The 23,999-nt window shown below is 36.7% G+C and overlaps 1 protein-coding gene across 3 annotated transcripts in view; it reads right to left on the bottom strand.

Annotated features, from left to right (window-relative positions):
- Positions 1-1,382: 1,382 nt before the first annotated feature.
- Positions 1,383-23,999, bottom strand: part of LOC144978084 (oxysterol-binding protein-related protein 8-like) — a 125,680-nt gene continuing 103,063 nt past the window's right edge. For all 3 annotated transcript variants that reach the window (XM_078923640.1, XM_078923639.1, XM_078923641.1), the window contains exons 6-21: positions 20,726-20,848; positions 19,995-20,079; positions 18,200-18,430; positions 17,500-17,621; positions 16,052-16,123; positions 15,433-15,545; positions 14,530-14,611; positions 12,784-12,882; positions 11,694-11,790; positions 10,349-10,447; positions 9,528-9,625; positions 7,413-7,538; positions 6,471-6,571; positions 5,498-5,683; positions 4,776-4,969; positions 1,383-2,483 (exon numbers count right to left, since the gene is read on the bottom strand). In XM_078923640.1, coding sequence (XP_078779766.1) covers positions 1,684-2,483; positions 4,776-4,969; positions 5,498-5,683; positions 6,471-6,571; positions 7,413-7,538; positions 9,528-9,625; positions 10,349-10,447; positions 11,694-11,790; positions 12,784-12,882; positions 14,530-14,611; positions 15,433-15,545; positions 16,052-16,123; positions 17,500-17,621; positions 18,200-18,430; positions 19,995-20,079; positions 20,726-20,848 — 2,628 coding nt within the window. In that variant the 3' untranslated portion in view covers positions 1,383-1,683. The remainder of the gene's footprint in view (positions 2,484-4,775; positions 4,970-5,497; positions 5,684-6,470; positions 6,572-7,412; positions 7,539-9,527; positions 9,626-10,348; positions 10,448-11,693; positions 11,791-12,783; positions 12,883-14,529; positions 14,612-15,432; positions 15,546-16,051; positions 16,124-17,499; positions 17,622-18,199; positions 18,431-19,994; positions 20,080-20,725; positions 20,849-23,999) is intronic.

The raw sequence follows: 23,999 nt of genomic DNA, 5'->3' as shown, positions 1-23,999 counted from the left end.
AAACTTCAAGTTGCTCAAAATAACGCAGCCAAGGCTCATTGTACGAAATCAACAAAATTACCCGTCGGCAACTCTCCTCCTCCGTGAGTTACATTGGCTTCCTGTGGAGAAAAGAGCTTCCTATAAGATTTGTACTGTTGTCTACAAATCCCTGAGCACCAACAGTCCCTCCTATATTAAAGACCCTCTGAACATATATGTCCCCAATAGAAACTTGAGGTCAAGCAATGACCAATCAATCCTTGTCAAACATAAGACCTCGCGTAAATTAAGTGAACAGTCCTTTCAATTTTCAGCCCCCCCCATTTTGGAACTTTCTCCCATCACATGTGAGATGCTTGGATTCGTTGACAACTTTCAAATCTCGCTTAAAGTTTTATCTTTTATCGTCATAAGTTGCTGTACTATTATCATGTTTAGTTGTAGGTTAATTGAATTCATATCACTTTTCCATCCAGGCATGTCTTAGAGCCTGTGACAACGGGGTGAGGCACTATATAAATGCCATTTACAATAAAAAAAGAAAGAAGATAATTTGTCTTTATCTCTGATCGTTTTGATTTTTAAAATATATTTTTCATCCCCCGATTCAACCGACATAATACATGATTGAGGAAATGGATCACAATTTTTAAAAAAAAATTTTTGTCTGGACGAGAGAATTAACGGTGTTCTGATCATTTCAGGAAGACAAATATTTTCAACTTACAAACGTATGGGAAAAAGAAACAGCAAATTATAAGGAAGTCATTCACTGGTGGTTTCCATAAAGACGAGGAAGACCGAAGAAATGTGGATGTCACGGCAAGATAATACCTATAATACCAGGATGTAATCCATGATCAAAACCCTTAAATTGTCGTCTTTTAATAACAAATATGGTTACTTTATAATATAAACGTGAGAAATTCTAATCTAAAACATTAGGGTTAGTACAAGTTTTGGAACAAAATATTCTCCAATCATTTTCCAACAGTTATTGATCTTGCTACCATGTCTATAATAATGAATCCTAATTCACTACACAGGACTGTCCATATGTTTTCATTCCCAGCATAGGTGAGAGTAAAATTTGTCATGACCATGACCGTACCATGTGATCATCTCTAATATTGCTATAGTCAAAGGTCAGAGGTCTCATGTCATATTCTCAACTCAGCTGCATAATATTTTTAATGCATGTTTTCAGTCCAGTTTAAAAGAGGACACATTTCTATAATAAGAAAGACATTGTTTGTAGCATAAAGAGGTTGTCATTTTTATTATTTTTATCTTTTCATTCCTTTCTTTCTTTTTTTTTCTTTAATTTTGTACAGAGTGGAACCAGAAGAACAAAAAAAAAAAAAAGAATGAAAAGTTTAGAGTAGTTTATTTAGCTTCACTTTTGTTCTTTGAGTCTATTCCCTCCAATTACTCTACAGTTATAACTATTATAGGAATGTGTCACCAAGTCATTGTCTACCATTTCTACACTGAAATACTGTCCTTGTCTTCTAATCAAGACAAATACTCTAATGCTACATTCAAGGAAAGAGAGTTGGTGCATTCATCATCATTCATTGCTCAACATTACCATTCTTTTCTCCATATTTATCTTCATCATCATCATCATCATCATCATTATCATCATAATCATCATCATCATCATCATCATCATCATCATCATCATTATCATCATCATCATCATCGCGATAAATAAAACTGAACCAACATCTGAAACACAAGCACAACAGCAATGAGAACCCATTCCTTTGAAAACACGGGACCCCCTTCCCTTCCCGTCGTCGAGTTCAAGCCACTTCCTCTTTGCCGCTGTTGCTGCTTGTGCTCGGCTTCCACCTCCAACTGAAACTTCTTCAAGCCGTTGACACTCTGTAACAACTCATCCACCGACGACTTGATCTCCTGTTGCGTCTCGGCCATTCGAATGATAGTCTCAAACTCATTGGATAAAGTGAACGATCCGCTACCACCACTACCCCTTCCACTAGCGGGTGGACAGTTTTCTTTACGCAAAATACCAACAGCACTCCCTCCACTGTGACTTGGGGATCCACGACCACTTCCTGAATTTGAGTTACCTCCACCTTTCAAAGGGGTGAAATTACTGGAGTTGTTTAACCTTACTAGAGAGCTGTCCCCGTTGAGCTGGTTAGCATTTGAAGGAGTTTCCGAGTTCTCACCTCCACCTTTGTGACCATTCACAGAATACGGTTTAGATGAACTACAGTCATTATTGAATAGTCTCCTGTGGACCACATTACTTCCCTTTTCTGAATCATTACAAACGCCATCTTGCTTTTTCTTGGATGAGTCTGAAGCATTTTTGGACGTCTTCTTATGCTGTTGTTGTTGTTGTTGTTGTTGAGATGGCTGGAAGAGATGATGATGATGATATTGTTGCATCAATTCTGACGTTAATCCATCGGAGTAACTCGGGGCTCTGTTGGTGTTGCGACATTTGACGCTATCATCGGAGATTTCTGTATATTTCAAGGACAAAAATTAATTAATAAATAGTATATTTGAGGACAAAAGGGACAAAAGACAATCTTTTTTTCAAAAATTGAAATTAAAAGGGCGAGGAATTTTTCAAATTTAATGTCTCATATATATTGTAACATATTTGTTTGATTTTCCATGAGGGTGAACTCGAGAGAGAGTTAAACATTTTGTGCTATAAAAGTTTTCGAATTGACAAATATGAAAGAAAAGTAGGCATTCCTAGTGGTAAAGCCCATTATTACACTTCCAACAAAATTTCTTCTTACATCAACATTTACTTCTATCTTGCATTTTTCTTCATTATCGTTTATTTGTGGTGATTTTTAAAGAAAATCAATTTTGAGCCCAAACAGAGATTGTTTTATTAATGGAGAGAAAGATGAAGTGAGTAAATGTGACGCATATAAAAGGAAACAACACGGTTCTGTTTTATAAATCCTTTTTTGCATATTTATTCATGTCACTAAAAAGAGGTTTTCATGTCACAAGTTTCTGCAACTATTGGATCATTTGCACAACTTGGCCTACAACAGACAGAATCAAGAATCCAGCATATTTCTATGAATGTGCCATGTTCAATGTTCTTATCAATGCTGGGGGCAGAGTGGCTCAGCAGTACGGTCTTTGCTTCGTACCCAAAAGGTACCGAGTTCGATCACCCACTGTTGCGCTGTGTGGCCTTGAGCACGTCATCTTGCCCTATCTCAATTTGCGGCGTTGCACAGCGGCTGACGCCAGGGTTATTCCTGTCTTCCCTTGGAATAGATGCTAAAGATAAATTTTCCCTTTGGGATGAATAAAGGGAATATTTATTTTTTTTAATCTATTCGTCCAGAAGGCCATTTCTATTTCATACAGGACAAAATGCCTGTCAGTCGTCCTTCATGTTCCATCACTCATACCACGTCTGTCACTTTCCAGTAGCAATGTGCTCATTCAAATCTGAGTAGAGTGGAGGAAAGTGTGTAAAGTGCCTTGCCCAAGTACACAATCCTAGAAAAGCCAGAATTGTACCTAGCTATTGGCCTTGACCGAGATTGTAAGAACATTTGTACAAAAAGATTGTCTAACATGTTCTGTGTGAAATGAAAATTAGCTTTTTATGGGCTGCTGAGATAATACTTTAAAAAACCATTCCTTTATGCATTGAGCCTGATAAAACTGAAAATGTGATATATATAAATGGTCGTGTTTATTTATATATTCTTAACAAAAGTTAGTCTTTTGTGCTAGAATATGAGTTAATATAGATGGTTATTATTATATTACATAAAATATGATTATTGTTAGAAATAACAAGGAAAGATTAGTGTATATTTTAAAATTACTGGGGAAAAAATTAAGGTTAATCGATGTTTAATTGATATAATAAAGTTTGTTACTGTAACTTATAGTAAAGAAAAGATTTGGTCTAAAAAGAATGACTTTTCTATATATTCTTGGGATGCTTGTTGCAATGTGAAGCATGAGAAAGCTTTAGCTTATACACAGTCAAGTCTGTCTAATCCAGAACTACACAATTTGGGTGTCTCCCTCCATTTTTTTACAAGCTGGTTGCCTAGGGACAGATTTTATTTTTTCTTTATTTGTACACTTTAGGGACGGATTCCACTTTACTATCCGAATGTCTCTTGTAATTCTGACAAAATGCTGCTGGGAACTGTGGTGTTTGGATCGGACAGACGTGACTGTATTTTGGATATATGTCATATGCCAGGTGGGTTTGGTTGGGGCACTATCAAGCCAAGAAAGTGACTATATCTTAAATATAAATCTCTATTAAGCATTTATATATATATATATATATGGAAGAGAAAGCGGGGAAGACCCATAGAAACCTGGCGAAGGACCATAGAGAAAGAATTAAAGGAAGCATCATAGGTCTGTCCTGGAATACAGCCACCACAAAAGCAGCCGATCGCAAAAAATGGAGATGTCTGGTGGATGCCCTATGTGCCTCAAAGCCCGAAGAGGATTAAGTAAGTAAGTAATATATATATATATATATTCATCGAGGCTTCGCATTTCTTCATATTTAGGTTTCAGGTAGCATATATTGAATATGAGGGAATGTTACAACACTGTTATTTATCCCCCTTTGATCGAGTGGTGTTCTGGGATCCATCCCCTGATGTCCGTGCGGGGTAGAAGACTGGTAGGAATCATTTTTATGCCATATCCCTTATAATTTGTGCAGTCAGAATTAGTAAAATACTAGAGAACCAGTGATTCCATCATCATAGTCATATCAGCTGCTCTTATCCACTCACCTGCTACGTTGGCATCCGACGAATCGCTGTCCAGCTGAGAAGAGTTGTATCCCTTGATTAGCTGTGAGTGTGCGATTCCCCCACCGCCAGCACCCCCTCTCCAGACTCTAGGTATGGTGTGTACCGTCTGTGTACTGATGACGTAATCTTTCTCATACTGAATACAATCTGTCATAGGATCCCATGGTCGACCACTTACAAATAGAAAGAATAACAAATAAAGAAAAGTTTGTTGACTTGCTTCAATGATCTTATTGGAAAGACGAGGTTTGGATGAGGAATCTAGAATAATAGTAATAATAAAAATAAAAATAATAATAATAATAATATATAATAATAATAATAATAATAATAATAATAATAATAATAATAATAATAATAATAATAATAATAATAATAATAATAATAAAGAATCAATATCAGAGGGAATAAATGAAAATAAGGAACCAATGACGTGAGGAATAAATAAGAAGAGTTCAAGGAAATGCGTCTACCGTTTCCAGTTGAGGGTATAGCCATCTTATACTACAACTACTACTACTATATATACTACTACTACCACTACTACTACTACTACCACTACTACTACTACTACTACTACCACCACCACCACTACCACTACTTCTACTACTCCAATACTACCACCACCACCAACACCACCACTACTACTTAAATATTCATTTTCATTCATTTATAACCAATGAATCCCAACAACCCCTTACTCGACATGTTTGTAAATCCATTTGCTTTGAGTGGTATCCAGTGTAAACAGTTTGGGCACCCAGTCTACTTTTGCCTTGTGTCTCTCCTTGGCCTCCGTTCTTTGCTTTTCCTCCAGAAAGTGTTTCTCAGCCGTCGCAGAATGCATATCACTCGTTATCACAGCTTCACTAACTTTCTTCCACAGCCTGAATAAGAACAACAATTTATGCAATTCACAATTTCAAAAGATAATTAACAATATACATATAGATATATTATATACATATATATATATATATATATATATATATATATGAGTGTTGGTGGATACTCGTAGGTACGAAAGTGCTCGATAATGATCGTTAGAGCTAATATAAAATATAAATTGTCACTCACATTATATGGCCAAGACGTTCGTTTCTGTGGCTTTCGTCCACGTCTTCAGTCGGCATAATGTCCGAAGAAAAAAATGTATTCCATTTGAGGTGCTTGTCCTTGCTCACATGGAATACATTTTTTTCTTCGGACATTATGCCGACTGAAGACGTGGACGAAAGCCACAGAAACGAACGTCTTGGCCATATAATGTGAGTGACAATTTATATTTTATATATATATATATATAAACAGTGAAATTTATTGCTCAGCGGCTCAGTTAAGATTGGCTACAATTGGGAGCACGACAGGTTTGGAAACTGAAAAAATAATTTCACGAAGGCTGTGTGAAAATACACTGGGATGTGTTCAGACATGGCAATTCTAAAAAGCGTCGCTTAGCCTTGGCAATATATCCATTGTTAATATAAACGGCCCATGAGCTATGCGTAGCGCGGTGGAACATTCCTACTTACTTTACAGTCATTCGACTATGATTCATGAATACTTTCTTTATTCAATTCTTTCTTTCCTTTTTAAAAATATTTGAATTTGACGAATTGACTGATTTCAGTGAATTGACTGAGAATTTACAGGTCTATTATATAAAAGACCAACCTCTGTGATTCATTGTCAAGCTGTTTATCCAGAGGCACCAAATGTCTGACCAGTCTCCTGGCACGGACATCAGGGGATGGATCCCAGAACACCACTCGTTCCTGGTCAAAGGGGGACAGACAAATAATAGTGTTGTAATATTCCTTCTATAATCAATATATGTTGCCTGAAGCTTAAATTGGAAGAACCTTGAAGCTTCAATGAATAACACAAAATAGAGGTTTGTTAACGTTACAGGTTTCCCTTTTACAAAAACAACTACCGTACATAAACATGTAACAAAACAAATGGATGGTGTTTACTTTATTTTTTAATGAACAAACAAAAATGTAAATCAAATGAATAAAGGCCATTCACTTCCTTTATTTTTTGCATACCTATTAACACTATCCATTTGTTAAATCATTTGTTTTGACAAAGGGAAAACCCGAAACGTCCCCTAGCTTCTGTCTTGTGTTATTATCAAGGACGAGGAGCAGAAAAAGATGAAGGAGAGAAGGAGGAAGAGAAAAAGAAGAGAAGGAAAAGGGAGAGAAGAAGAAGAGAGGAGGAGGAAGAGAAAAAGAAGAGAAGGAAAAGGGAGAGAAGAAGAAGAGGAAGAGAAAAAGAAGAGAAGGAAAAGGGAGAGAGGAAGAAGAGAGGAGGAAGAGAAAAAGAAGAGAAGGAAAAGGGAGAGGAGGAGGAAGAGAAAAGGGAGAGAAGAAGAAGAGAGGAGGAGGAAGAGAAATAGAAGAGAAGGAAAAGGGAGAGAAGAAGAAGAGAGGAGGAAGAGAAAAAGAAGAGAAGGAAAAGGGAGAGAAGAGGAAGAGGAAGAGAAAAAATGAAGGAGGAGGAGGGGGAGGAAAAGAAGGATTATGAGGAGGAAAAGAAGAAGAGAATAATAAGAAAAATGAATAATAAAAGAATGAATCATCATCATCATTGTTGTGTCTCCTATCTTACCCTATTTGTGAGCTCCTTGATGTAAATCTGCTGGTCCCAGTGGCCCTCAAATGTACACAACACCTCACTCCCCATTCGGATTCGACCTGTGATACGATTGGCTGATTCTCCGTTTCCAAAGAAGGGCTATTGTTGTTGTTGTTGTTGTTGTTGTTATTGTTATTGTTGTTGTTGTTGTTGTTGTTTTTATTGTCGTTGTTGTGGTGGTGGTGATTAAAATGGAAAAAAGAGTAGAGATCATTTTATTTTGAATATCATGCATAACCTATCAAACATCTCTCGTCTTACACTTACTTACTTACTTACTTACTTATCTGAACCAGCGACCACCTGAGCTCTAGCCCTTCGGTCTTGTGCCATGACGTAGAAGTTAGACGTCATTTCTCATCTTACACAAACATATTAACATTAGATGAAAAAACAACCCATTTATTTCCAAGTTACATGTGATCTATCGGCTCTAAATGGGACCAAAATGTCGGGACCAAAATGATGCCAAAAAGTCATAGACTTTGCAAAGGTCCAGGATTGAGAGATTTTTGCCAAGATGAGAGTCATTTTAATCAATCGATGTTTCAAGGCAGGTTTTCTGGCCAAAATATCAAATACGTGTTGTGTTGTTTTTTTTCATAGAGCAGTAAAATTAGGTGCCCCAAACGTAAACAAAGGTCGAGAAGCACATGGCAAACCACATGTTCCTGTCTTGACAGCTCACGTTCCAATGTAAATAATAGAAAAAAATAACCTTTAAAATTTGGCTGTTAGGTGGCAAAAGAAACACATATTCATAAATACTCGATCATGCATCAAATAATGTCTAGATATGGATATTTTATGGAACAAAAGGTAAAATTTATCAAAAGTTACAGTCTATCTATTTTTAGACCAGAGCAAATTATTGCGCTGGTGTGAACAAAACGAGAATTATTCGGAGCCTGATTTTCAGAATAATTTAGTCTTATATTATTATTTCTGCAACTGTTAGATTTTATGTAAACATACTTTCAATACTGAAAGTGTATTGCCTACAACTCAAACTACAAAATTGGGAGACCTATATTGTGCGTAAATTATTCCGGTCCCTAACGGAAATCACTAGCAACTTGTTATTGTTTACGTTTGGGGCACCTAATTATACTGCTCTATAGTACAGCAGTATTGTCCGGACTAAAACTTTAAAAAATCAAGTCATAGTTTTTCAAGTTTCATATTTTTGAATTTAAATTCAAATTTTAACATCTAAACCATCCTGACATGATAATAATAACAATAACAATAATAATAATAATAATAATAATAATAATAATAATAATAATAATAATAATAATAATAATAATAATAATAATACACTACAAGTAAAAAGGGAAATGATAAGAGATATAACAAAAACTGTAGGTGTATGAGTGGAAACACCAAAAAGAAAAAAAATGGTCTCCAGTAGCCATCTGTCCTTGTATATTTTCATACCATATAAAAGTCTCACCCACACATGATTCTGGGATAGGAAGTAGAGGGATACTCAAATGCTTATAAGATTTATTTTTTTTTAATCAGTGACTAGATTAAAGCAATAGAGGCGTGACAATTTTCAATACAGAAAAAAATTATTTTTCATGAAATAATACACCTGTCTGAATGTCACCCTCCCAGCAAAAGCTACAGAGAAGGGCCAGGACAAATCAAAATAGCCTCATTCTAAAACAGGGACACACACTACATGAAAGAGTTAAAAAGACGTGCACATGACAGAAGATACAGCATGCGACCTTCTCAGCCCACACAAAAAAAATTACTCTTTCACAGTCATAGGGCCTCATAGAACTCATCTTATTCCTGTTTCTAAAATTATAAACAGAAAATAACTATTGCTTGCTACCATTTAGATTGGTCAAAAAATCTATCATAAACTTGTCTACCATATCTAACAGACTCAGCTACCCGATCACTCCTGGGTCAAAAGGGAGATTAAAATATTTCTCAACTTCATCGCATCTGGGACTGATATTGGTCCAATTACTTGTGCTTTACAAGTGCTTTAACCACTGAGCCACTCTTCGGCCCACAAGGGATGTTGCTGTTGAGAAAATAACGCTTAGACTGCCATCCAAGTCTTACCTTGAGTTTGAAATCCAGATCACATTGATAGCCAGTCTTGGGACAGTTGAGGGTAACCTTACCCCCCATCTCCATTGTCAAGGTTCCTAATAGAATACCTGGATGGGGTTGGGACCAAGAAGACATTTGACAAACAACAAAATTAAACCCTCTCAAACGCCACAATGAAGGAACAAAATTGACGTCACTCAGCTCTTTGTTATTGTTTTTAACCAGGCATTTTTACGAGTAGTTCTCACTAAATTATATTAAACAGTCTGTAAACGTTCAAGATTACACATAATTTTGTGTGTTGGCACACTATATCCAAATTGTGGATGATCATTTTGAATGAAACATACATATCAAAGGCATTTCCAATTTATTTTATGACTGCTTGCAACAATTTGGTCCAGAGATATTAAATGTCTTTGTGCTAAATAGGGATTTAAAGCAAGTGAGGCAATAAAATTAAGTGAATTAGATCATTATTGCAATTTGATTGTCTATTCATGTCAACATAAGATTAGAAAGTTGACTTTTTGCACTCCACTCATACTAACACAAGACATTTAATATTTTTCTGTAATTTATCTCTAGCCTATGAACATTTTCTTTTTTTTTTTTCCTTCTATCTTGTTACATTTTAATCCAGGTATATCTAAGTATTGCTCTGGCACTCATTCTTTTACTGAGTTTTTGGGCACAGGAATCAGAAGAAAAATATACAATCTAACAATATTTAAATCAATACTCATAGCTGAACCATCAGCTCTTGAACGTGCTTTTGGGGATTGGTGGAAAGAGAGCCACCATGCCTAAACAAATGTTGAGGTCCCTACCTTTACAATGGGCATAAGGCATGGTGATGAAATAGTCCTCTCCTCTCTCCAAAAACGTCAACGTGGCCACTCCGTCCAAAATGGCGGATATGGAGTTTCCTGTTGACATTTTAAGTATACAGATTAATAAAGTCCCTGTCAAAACAAAGATTAGGTTTCACATTCACACATTCAATATCAAAAAACCAATCAAAAGTCAACATTTTCATCTATTAGAGCATTTTACCAAAAAAGTAAGAAAGAAAATCAAAAATCATTTGGCCCAGATCGTGTAGAGTTTTTATAGAAATACTTTCTTATGCAATAATATTACAAGTGTCCATATTTTATGTTTATGTACATTAGTATTTCCACGATACACAACCCCTCCACCATCACACAGCCATTTACATGACAAAATCATATGGTTCCGTGTATCAGTGACTCGTAGTTTATTTCCATGAAATTAAAGAAAGTTTCATGACAGTTGACAGCTCTGGTGAGAGGGGAAAAAATTTATGCCCTTCCTCCACGACATCATAAGACACCGTCGCCTAGGCATTCCATGAAGGAATATAGATTATCCATCAAACAGGATGTCTGATGTCAACAGGAATCACTCATATTGTCCAAGTGAGCATATTGGGGGTTAATAATCTTGCTAATGGAAAAAAAAACGAAAGTGCCTGAAGCCGGGCTTGAACCCGGGACCTTCCGGATCACAGTGCAACGCCTTAACCACTCAGCCACTTCACCCCCTGGTGAGAGAATGTCAGTAAATAGCCTTCTCCTAGGGACTCCACTTTGAGCTGCCCAGCGTGGGACTCAAGCCATATCTCCAAAGGCAGGACTACGACTTTGTTCACCTTTCTTCCAAGAGATGAAATGGATGTATTTTTGGAGCAAAGTTCAGATTTGGAATAAACTAAGACACTATAACTGGTTCAAAATTTCAAAAATTGTGCATGTTGATTATATGTCTTGTTCTAGGGGTTTAGAGACTTGCAAAATATCTTGTTCACTTTTTTCTTTTTTTTTTTAATTTTTATTTTGTTAGTAATCTAAAACCAGCTTTGTACTGACTGAACTACCTGACCCCCTCCCCCCCCCCCTCCCCTAGTCAAGTAGGCTATGTCTGTTATAGAATATGAGTATCAAGTGCAATCCTGCCAACAACCCCTGACTGACTGACCATAAAACTTGGACTTGGCCAGGATACATCCACTGAAGTTGAATCCATCTTGTCTGTTTGTGACGTGGAAGGCGAACTACCTGACCCCCCCCCCCCTTGACCCCCTCCCCCGACCCCCTGTTACAGAATATCAGTATTAAGTGCAATCCCACCAACAACCCCTGACTGACTGACCATAGAACTTGGACTTGGCCAGGATACATCCACTGATGTTGAATCCATCTTGTCTGTTTGTGACGTGGAAGGCAGAGATTGGAGGGTGGTGAGAAATCTGAATGGATGATTAATTTATATAAATAAATTAATTAAATTGAGCTTTTATATAGCGTAATATCCACTAAACGTGCTCAAAGCGCTTTACAAAGGATCCCTGACCAACAGCAACACGTAACATAAAGAACGAGACAGGACACCTGTTAGGCGATAAAACAATTATTTTTTTTCCAACAGAGACAACGCTGTTAATGGCCAGGTACTCATTTTATACCTGAGTACAGTGAGAGAATGTGAGTAAAGAGCCATTTCCAAGGACTCAACGATGCACTGAGCGAGGCACGAACCCATGACCTTCCACTCCGAAAGCGAGTGTCATACCACAAGACCACATAGCCGCACAAATTATTACAACTTTAAGGCTCCATATCTTATTCATTTGATCTAAACACAGAACTGAAACATTAACATATGTAGCTAGAATGTTTCATTCATTCTGAATGAGGTAGTCTCACTTCTATCATCCAATGCATGGATTAAACTAATCAAAGATATTTCTTTTAATAATAATAATAATAATAATAGTAATAATGATAATAATAATAATAATAATAATAATAATAACAATAATAATAATAATAATAATAATAATAATAATAATAATAATAATAATAATAATAATAATAATAATAATAATAACAACAATAACAATAATAATAATAATAATAATAATAATAATAATAATAATAATAATAATAATAATAATAATAATAATAATAATAATAATAATAATAATAATAATAATAATAATAATAGTAATAATAATAATGGTAATAATAATAATGATAATCATAATGATAATAATAATAATAATAATGTATTGCATTTGTTGAGCATTCTACCAGATCACCAGGAAGCTCAGAACATTTTACAGGTGATCATGTTAAGTATGACAAGAAGTCGCAGCAGTGTGATTTAGGCTTAATCATTGAAATTCATTGAATTCAAGATGCAGTGACTTCTTTGTTGGCGGAGATAGAAAAACACTGACCTGTTCTGCAACATAAAAGGTTCGACTGTTGGTTTCTGGGTGCGTCCAGTAGCATCTGAAGGATTCTCCAATGATGGGGTTGTACGGCTTCTTCAAACCCTGGGAACACCAGATAACAACAAATCAATGAACTGAATTTGACGAATCATGTGATCTACTACCTCAAAGCTGTGTTATGTCAAGGTCATTTAGACGATAACATTGAAATTTGTCAAACGGACATTTGAGATTTGGGTTCAGTTCTTGTGCTTCATGGGGAGAATCAATGAGAATTAATGTTTTTATCTTAAGATGATGGGTCTTCTTCCTTTTTTGTTTTGTACTGTTTGATTTTTAAATATTCACTGTCATTACTAATACATCATTTCCTAATATAAATAGTCATTGTCATTACCATTCCATTTTTTCCTATCATAAATAATCACTGTCATTACCATTCCATTATTCCCTATTATAAATAGTCACTGTCATTACCATTCCATTTTTTCCTATCATAAATAATCACTGTCATTACCATTCCATTATTCCCTATTATAAATAGTCACTCATTACCATTCCATTATTTCCTATTATAAATAGTTAATGTCATTACCATTCCATTATTCCCTATTATAAATAGTCTCTGTCATTACCATTACATTATTTCCTATTATAAATAGTCCCTGTCATTACCATTCCATTATTTCCTATCATAAATAGTCACTATCATTACCATTCTGTTATTTCCTAACATAAATAGTCATAAATAGTCCCTGTCATTACCATTCCATTATTTCCTATCATAAATAGTCACTATCATTACCATTTTGTTACTTCCTATCATAAATAGTCATAAATAGTCCCTGTCATTACCATTCCGTTATTTCCTATCATAAATAGTCACTATCATTACCATTTTGTTATTTCCTAACATAAATAGTCATAAAGAGTCACTGTCATTACCATTCCGTTATTTCCTATCATAAATAGTCACTATCATTACCATTTTGTTATTTCCTAACATAAATAGTCATAAAGAGTCACTGTCATTACCATTCCATTATTTCCTATCATAAATAGTCACTATCATTACCATTTTGTTATTTCCTAACATAAATAGTCATAAAGAGTCACTGTCATTACCATTCCGTTATTTCCTATCATAAATAGTCACTATCATTACCATTTTGTTATTTCCTAACATAAATAGTCATAAAGAGTCACTGTCATTACCATTCCGTTATTTCCTATCATAAATAGTCACTATCATTACCATTTTGTTATTTCCTAACATAAATAGTCATAAAGAGTCACTGTCATTACCATTCCGTTATTTCCTATCATAAATAGTCACTATCATTACCATTTTGTTATTTCCTAACATAAATAGTCATAAAGAGTCACTGTCATTACCATTCCGTTATTTCCTATCATAAATAGTCACTATCATTACCATTTTGTTATTTCCTAACATAAATAGTCATAAAGAGTCACTGTCATTACCATTCCATTATTTCCTATCATAAATAGTCACTATCATTACCATTTTGTTACTTCCTATCATAAATAGTCATAAATAGTCCCTGTCATTACCATTCCGTTATTTCCTATCATAAATAGTCACTATCATCACCATTTTGTTATTTCCTATCATAAATAGTCATAAAGAGTCACTGTCATTACAACTCCGTATTTCCTGTCATCACCATTCCATTATTTCCTAACCTATCAATAACAACTGGAATGTCACATTGGAATAATTCCTACCTTAGGTTTTTTGTAGAAACCAGACAGATACCATTTGACCACATGTTTCATTCTCTCTAATGCTGTCTCTTGTTGTACAGCCCTGGGAACAAGAACAATCGAATTGTTGATGATGATTAGGATAACAAAATGTCCACACACACACACACATACTCTTTCTCTCTCTCTCTCTCTCTCTCTCTCTCTCTCTCTCTCTCTCTCTCTCTCTCTCTCTCTCTCTCTCTCTCTCTCTCTCTCTCTCTCTCTCCCTCTCTCTCTCCCTCTCTCCCTCCCTCCCTCCCTCCCTCCCCCCCCTCCCTCCCCTCCCTCCCTCCCTCCCTCCCTCCCTCCCTCCCTCTCTCTCTCTCTCTCTCTCTCTCTCTCTCTCTCTCTCTCTCTCTCTCTTTCTTTCTTTCTCTCTTCCTCCCACTCTCTCTCACTATCTCTCTGTCCCTCCCTCTACCTCCCTCCCTCTCTCCCTCTGAACTTCATATTTCTGATCATTCTAACTTGTTGAAAGTCTAGAATTTCATATTTCTGATCATTCTAACTTGTTGAAAGTCTAGAATTTCATATTTCTGATCATTCTAACTTGTCAAAAGTCTAGAATTTCATAGTTCTGATCATTCTGACATCAAAAGTCTAGAATTTCATATTTCTGATCATTCTAACTTGTCAAAAGTCTAGAATTTCATAGTTCTGATCATTCTAACTTAACATTCACTTTTAGACTTTGTGTTAATTCAACCTTAAGACCAATTTGACTAGAATTTCATATTTCTGATCATTCTAACTTGACAAAAGTCTAGAATTTCATATTTCTTTCATAACTTAACATTCACTTTTAGACATTGTGTTAATTCAACCTTAAGACCAATTTGAGGTCGGAGGTCACAATTTAGAACAAAAATGAATCCAACTGACTGAGACAAGAGGTCGGCATGATAGTAGTAGTCTGTCAACTTGTCTAGGAATGACCGGGGCTCCAAGATGAAAGTGGGCAACACGACTTTGGACAGGTCCATGCCTGGACGCACCTGCAGGGGATGGGGAAAAAATGGCAATGGGGATTTGATTGAATGGTTGATTGATTGATTGATGACGGTGATAACGATGATGATGATGACGGTGATGATGATGATGATGATGATGAAAATTGTGGTGGTGATGATGTTGATGATGATGACAATGATGATGAAAATGGTGATGATGATATTGATGATGAAAATGATGATGATGATGATGATGATGATGATGATGATGATGATGATGATGATGATGATGATGATGATGATGATGATGATGATGATGATGATGATGAAAATATTGATGATGGCTATCATGGTGGTGGTGGTGTGGTCGTTGGTGATGGCGGTGATTCTGATAAGATTATTGCTGATCAATAAGATAAATAAAGAATTGTAAAATCTGAATTTGTAAATGAAATAAAAGCATCCTTCTATTTTATTACTATTTATTTATTTCTTCCATCTTCAAGCAGTAAAACTGACACACGAATCTACCAACTGTAATCCATATTTACCTGCTTGACCAAGGTCCATATCAGACTCTTGTTTTCATCATTGACTTCCTCCGTCTGGCAAGCATCTCCTTGCTGAAAAGGAAACAGTGATTATCATTATTTCTGACTCCCCATCCATTGTCCATCCAGGTTTGAGATTGGGTACCTGGTCTGTTAGGTCTGGTGAAAAGCACTTTGCGATAGACTAGCGTCCTATCCAAAGGGTAGCAAGCAATTGCTATTGTCCATTTTACACTATAGAAACTGGTATAAGCCAGTTCCATGTGCCTCATGGCTCTAAAGAACAACTTTTTTACTAAGCACATATTTACTTAATGTGCTTCATAGAGTAAACGAATTTGATGTCATTCAAGCTCTTTGTTATTGGTTTTAAAAGGCCAGTTGGGTGATCAGTTCTCACTTTATCTCTCTAGCAGACTATGAACGTTAAAGTTTAGACATGATTATGAGTGTTGGTAATAACTGATCTGGTAGGCAGAACAGGTAAATATTTTACCTAAGCGCATCCACCATTAAGGGATATCCAAGCCAACAGCAACACTTAACACTTAGAATAAAACATGTCACCCAAGGTGTGATATTAGCATGTCGTAAAAGACGACTAACGGTGTGTGACTCCCTCTTTTTGAGTCACCTGGTTGGGGCTTGCCAAAGGGTTGACACCCTTTTCGTAAAATTCAAGCTGTGGCCTAGTGGTATGACACTCGATTTTGGATCGGAAGGTCCTGAGTTCGAGTCCTGCTCTGAGGGGTGCACAGTTGAGTCCTTGGAAAAAGCTCTTTACTCACATTATCTCAATGTACTCAGGTGTAAAATGAGTATCTGTCCGATTACAATGTTGTCTTTGTCTTTAAAAATTGTAATATAGCCTAATAGGCGTCATGTCTCATCCTACATGTTAAATGTTGCTGTTAGCAAGGGACCCCTTGTAAAGCGCTTTGAGCATGTTTTGTGGATATTGCTCTATATAAAGCTCCCGATTGACAAAATTTCATATTTCTCATGATTTGAACTTGAAATTCACTGTATGGCATCAGGTTTGTCACAACTTAATACTGTTTAGAGGTGGTGTGTCATAAATATAATCACGTTTCGATTGGATAACATGTCATAATAATGGCACAGTCCACAATTGGATTCAATAGTCTGATGTCACGCCGCCCAGCAATGGCGGCCATCTTGGTTCTAAACTAAGAAAATCATTACTTTTTATTCTTCATGCTGGCTAGAGAACTTTTCATATGCCTTATGATCAGAATGTGTAAATGTCAAAACATGGTCAAATTTATGGGGTTTTTTCCCTCTGGATACGCTTTTATGTTTATGCTCGCCGGAGAAATATTTCATACGGGCGTCCGCCATTGTTCCGATAGTTTAGAGCCAGTGTTACTAAGTTACCATGCGTCATTAGGAAGGAAGTGACGTTACGACTATTGAAGAGTATTTACCTGTCCTAGCTCCTCTCCCATTTCTGGCGTGTAAGGCGTCTCCTCCACCCTGGCTATACTGACTGGTTTGTTGTACTCCTCGGCCAGTTCAAAGTCTGACCCACTATCGATGCTGGAGTGGTCTGGATGGAAATTATCATCAAATCAACGTACATGTGATAATTAGTAGAAAGTAAAACGTAATTCACACAAATGTGACCCTTCGTCTCAAAACGGTATTAAGCCGGGGTGATTAAGATGCTGAAAATTGAATTTGTAGCCAGAAATATCAGACTTAAGTTGAGTTTGTTTGCTTTATAGAGGAGAAGGAATATCATATTTTACTGTGCTAAATATCAACGTTTCCTATTTTTGACCAGTTTAAATATAATTTGACTTTTTAGCATCTGGTCCATCCCTATTTAATACCGTTTTGAGATGTTGGGTCACAAATGAATAAAACGGCTTACAAATAACAACAACAACAGCAATAAAATATTAAACCCAGAACATTTCAGATTCAAGAATATTCTTCAGCCAATAACTTGAATACAAATCATGAAATCCAGATAGACAGGAGAGAAAAGTCCACCACCACCACCACCACCACCACCACCACCATCATCATCATCATCAGCAGCACCAGCATCATCACCATCATCATCATCATCATCATCACCTCTAAACACAACCAGATAAACAGGCCCCAACGACAACTCACCATCATCCTCACTATAGTGCTCATCCTCCACCGTTTCCTCCAACTCCTCCACCCCGTCCTCCGTATCGTCTCCCATGGCAGCCATTGGGTGGAGGCTTTCGTCTGTCGGGGTCAGCGAATCAGAGAGGTCAGGGGTCAAGGCTGTGGTCATGTCCTGGGGGCGGGAGGTCGTCCTCTTGATAAGGCTGGTGCATCGGAGGGCCAATTCTAGGCCATCCATCCAGCACTTTCCTGAAAATGGAGGAAATAAAAACCAGTTGCCCATCTAATTCAAGCACGTTCCCTCAAATAAATATATGACTGGCCATTTCTAATGGTCTGTAATAGCGTTGTCTCTGTTGGAAACAAATTGTAATATTGCCTAACAGGCGTCAGTTCTTGTTCTATATTTTATGTGTTGCTGTTGGTCAGGGACCTTTTTGTAAATAAATTGAGCACTTTTAGTGGATCTTGCGCTAGATAAAACAAATCAAATATTCTAAGACAGCTCGCAGCCACTTGTCCTTAAAATCAATCAAATATTATGAGAAAGCTCAAAGCCACCTGTACTTAAAACCAATTAAATATTTGAGAAAGCTCATGGCCACATGTCTTTAAAACCAATCAAATATTCTAAGACAGCTCAAAGCCACTTGTCCTTAAAATCAATCAAATATTATGAGAAAGCTCAAAGCCACCTGTACTTAAAACCAATTAAATATTTGAGAAAGCTCATGGCCACATGTCTTTAAAACCAATCAAATATTCTAAGACAGCTCAAAGCCACTTGTTCTTAAAACCAATCAAATATTCTAAGACAGCTCAAAGCCACTTGTCCTTACAACCAATCCAATATTCTAAGACAGCTCAAAGCCACTTGTCCTTAAAACCAATCAAATATTATGAGAAAGCTCAAAGCCACCTGTCCTTAGAACCAATCAAACACTCTAAGACAGCTCAAAGCCACTTGCCCTTAGAACCAATCAAACATTCTAAGACAACTCAAAGCCGCTTGTCCTTACAACCAATCAAATATCATGAGAAAGTTCAAAGCCACTTGTCCTTAAAACCAATCCAATATTCTAAGACGGCTCCAAAGTCTCGTCCTCCACTCACCTTGGTTTTCTGACGATGCTCTAAAGATTAGGTAAGACACAGGCAATGGTTGGACAAATGCTCCACTCACCTTGGTTTTATGACAGTGCTCTAAAGATTAGGTAAGACACAGGCAATGGTTGGACAAATGCTCCACTCACCTTGGTTTTATGACGGTGCTCTAAAGATTAGGTAAGACACAGGCAATGGTTGGACAAATGATCCACTCACCTTGGTTTTCTGACGGTGCTCTAAAGATTAGGTAAGACACAGGCAATGGTTGGACAAATGATCCACTCACCTTGGTTTTCTGACGGAGCTCTAAAGATTAGGTAAGACACAGGCAATGGTTGGACAAGTGCTCCACTCACCTTGGTTTTATGACGGTGCTCTAAAGATTAGGTAAGACACAGGCAATGGTTGGACAAATGCTCCACTCACCTTGGTTTTCTAATGGTGCTCTAAAGATTAGGTAAGACACAGGCAATGGTTGGACAAATGCTCCACTCACCTTGGTTTTCTGACGGTGCTTTAAAGATTAGGTAAGACACAGGCAATGGTTGGACAAATGCTCCACTCACCTTGGTTTTCTGACGGTGCTTGAAAGATTAGGTAAGACACAGGCAATGGTTGGACAAATGCTCCACTCACCTTGGTTTTCTGACGGTGCTCTAAAGATTAGGTAAGACACAGGCAATGGTTGGACAAATGCTCCACTCACCTTGGTTTTCTGATGGTGCTCTAAAGATTAGGTAAGACACAGGCAATGGTTGGACAAATGCTCCAATCGTCTCTCCTTTAGGACCCTGGGTGACAAATAAAGTCAATGGTGACTAATATAATCATATTTTTAATTACCAATCGGAAAAAGGGACATAGAGGGAGAGAGAGAGAGAGAGAGAGAGAGAGAGAGAGAGAGAGAGAGAGAGAGTGAGTGAGAGAGAGAGGAGGGGTGGAGAGAAGGGGGGGGGGATAGACAGAGAGAAAGGAGAGAGAGTGAAAGGGGAGAGAGAGAAAGAGAGAAAGAGAGAGAGAGAGAGAGATGGGAGGACAAAGAGAGTCAGAAAGAGAGAGAGAGTTGTGTGTGTGTGTGTGTGTGTGTGTGTGTGTGTGTGTGAGAGAGAGAGAGAGAGAGAGAGAGAGAGAGTGAGAGAGTGAGAGAGACTGACTGACTGAGATATATATAAAGAAAGAAAGAGGGAGATAGATAGATATATAGATAGATAGATAGATAGATAGATAGATAGATAGATAGATAGATAGATAGATAGATAGATAGATAGATAGATAGATAGATAGATAGATAGATAGATAGATAGATAGATAGATAGATAGATAGATGGATGGATGGATGGATAGATAGATAGATAGATAGAGAGAGAGAGAGAGAAAGAGAGAGAGAGAAAGAGAGAGAGAGAGAGAGAGAGAGAGAGAGAGAGAGAGAATACCCACCTTAGTAGCCCAAATGGACTGGTCCATAGGGTGAAACAACTTGAAGCAAAATCCCTCCTTTTTGGAAGGTCTTTGTAGGAGTTGGCAGGTGGTGAGGAGAATGGTACCTACCCAATGACCCGTCTGATGTGGACGGAAAACAAAAAATAAGTATCAATTTTTAAAAGAAGATCAGTTGTATAAATATATATATATATATAAACTGAGTTTTTTAGTAGTACAAATTCCAGTAAATGTGCTCAAAACGCTTTTCAATGATCCCAAGCCAACAGCAGTACATAACATGATACGTCAGGTGCTATCACTATACTTCTTTTTTTTTTTTGGAGTGAGACAACGATTTGACCAGCCAGGTACCTGAGCGCGGTGAGAGAATGCGAGTAACGAGCCTTTTCCAAGGACCCAACTTTGCAGTGCTCTCAGAGCTGAACTCTACCCAGGGATTTGACAAGTCTGGAGGCAAGAGTCATACCAAAAGACCAAAAAGCCACATCACAATCAAAATAATATATAAAATAAAAAACCATTCTTTATTACAGGGTCCCCATTCAAATCTTGAAATTAAAAAAAAAAAAAACGAGATCCCTTTCTGCAGATGAATCAAATTTCGCAATCGACACCAAAAAAAAAAAATGGCAATCACAATAAATCAAATTATGGAGAATTGCAACACGGGTCTTTGGATTTCTCCCAAAATAATTATTATCTCCCCTAGAGAGTTAGTATCAAAATAACTTGAGCAATATTTTATACTAGAAAATCAAATTACATCTGATCATTGGTGAGCTTTCCTTATTTTTGCAGTAATAATTGTGATAATAAATCGGGCCAAAGATAATCATGCAGTAAGAATGATCAAATTCCCATTAATTACCATAAATTAAATGTCTTGATCAATGAAAAACTCTGTTTTGATTGTGATATGATAACACCTCCTTTCTTCTTTGTTCCCGGTGGATCAGATAAATAGGGAATGAGATGGCGAGGACGAGAGACGCATGCGCACAACCAACATGACGTTCTCTCTCTAATAACTTTTCCGCCGGTGACGTCACAGACTATGGGTGACGTCAAATCAAGGGACGCTACTCTTCCGCTAATCTCATTCCCTATAGTCATATCTGACCCATTGATGATGTGAAGCCAAGTAAACCATTTCATGGTGTTATCTCATCTCCATTCATGTTTACCATTTATTTGTATTCTCAAATTTTCTGAGAGATGAGAATTGGGTGTTGAGTATCATACGATTTTTACAGAAACCGGTAATTTATTGATCTCAAATAAAGACCTCAGAGACCTTCTTCTTCTTCTCCTCCTCCCTCCCTCCCTCCCTCCAACCCTCCTCCTCCTTTTCTCTCCCCCATTCCCTTCTCCTTCTCCTCCCTCCCTCCATCCCTCCCTCCTCCTCTCTCTTCCTCCTCCTCTCTCTTCCTCCTCCTCTCCCTTCCTCCTCCTCCTCCCCCTTCCTCCTCCTCCTCCTACTCCTACTTCTGCTATTACTTCCTCTTCTCTCACATATTTTGACTATAATTCAGTTTTAGGCATCTGACCCATCCGACATGATAAGAGTTTTTCAATGACTGTCTCTATCCACAAGTATTGAATTTTCGGTTTTTACACTTTATGAAATTAGATTCATTCTTTTCAAAGAAACATTAACTCATTCAACCCTAAAGATTGTTGTTATTTGTCAAAATTGAAAAAAATATATACTCAGTTACTCATTTTAAAAGAAAATTAACACGTACATAGCGTTTTTTTTTTTTTAAATAAATAAATTGTTAAAAAACTATCATTAACATGTAGAAATAAAAAAAACAGTAGCTATAATTAGTCTCAGAATATGTAGATTATATTGTGTAACATGTATATAATAATGACGGGGTAAAACCGAGGTGTACTTATTAGCAGGTCTAATAACCGAAATTGTAATGGATTCATTCTTGTCATGGAAATACTCTCATACTAAGGCAAACTATAATTCATGACAACTAGATAATATGTTAAATGAGATCCGATAAAAGTAATCAGAACCAGATACGGAGATAGTCCTAGTCGGTGTTAGGGTTAAGTGAGTTAACTTGAGCCAAGAGTACCCATCGTTACTTATAATCTGACATTGACCAAAAAGTGACGTCAAAATGCCAGTCTTTGGCCACAAAAGAAAACAAATCGTGAGTTTGTGTAGCAAACTATGAACTATGACTATGAACATTTTTGTTTTCTATTTTTGTAGGAAATACTACTCTTAAGTCAAAGCCCTGTCTCCGGTGAGTAAAAATCTTTTTGAATTTTGAAAATCCATTAATATATAACAAAGTTATGCGGTTTCAAAGATGTCATTTATTTGGATGACTCACAAAGAGAAAAAAAATATGGAAAATATGGGACGCTTTTTCTGCGTTTTATTCTGTTTTGTGCCTGTATCTCGCTTAATACGTGGAATTAGTTATTAAAACTTGGCAATTTTATGGCAAAATTATCAGAAAATATGATGAAGACATCAGAAGAGTTCTAACTTGTAAAGTTTTAGAGCTGTATGGCTAGGGTCAACTATAATTTTGTTTTAAAATATACATATATTTGGAACTTTTCCGCAGTGTAATCTTGTGTCTACAACCCATACAAATGACACGAAAAATGCCTGCTGAATTATTATCAATCAGTCCCGTAAGACCATGGCTTATGTTAGTTCTAGTATTTATTTAAGAGAGAGAGAGAGAGAGAGAGAGAGAGAGAGAGAGAGAGAGAGAGAGAGAGAGAGAGAGAATGTGTTAATCTACTATCCCTATGACATAACAATGTAACAATACCTTAATTTTAAAAAAGCGCGCGAGGATTTGTGTCATCCGTCGTCGCGAACAAGGTTGCCAGATGGCCACGTGTGTGGCCAAATATATAATTTTGTTTCTTTTATTAAACTTTATGCATCTATTTTTGTCTCAGTGACATCCTAGTCTATTCAATTTTCTGTTTGTTAAAATTTAGTTCATTTTAAGTGGGCCAGTCTTAATATTGAAAGCCATATGATTTTCTATTTAGCCACTTTTGAAGTCGAATTTGGTCAGGTTAAAGTCTGGCCATCTGGCAGCCTTGCCTCGCTCGCGTCATTTTCGTGTCGCGCGATGGTGGAGCAAAATGGCTGTCTCCATATTTTCACTCATTGAAATGCAAATTGGGTTGATGTTTTGTGAGAATACGGGAAAAGTACCTATCATAATCGAATGAAATTGGAAATATAAATAGAAGAAATGTGCATATATAACCTTAT

Source organism: Berghia stephanieae, chromosome 8 (assembly GCF_034508935.2).
Source record: "Berghia stephanieae isolate SIO BIC M18660-M18661 chromosome 8, UCSD_Bste_1.3, whole genome shotgun sequence".
In the NCBI taxonomy this organism is placed as follows: Eukaryota; Metazoa; Mollusca; class Gastropoda; order Nudibranchia; family Aeolidiidae; genus Berghia; species Berghia stephanieae.
The sequence above is the reverse complement of the archived record's forward strand: the minus strand, read 5'-3'. Positions and strand labels throughout refer to the sequence as shown.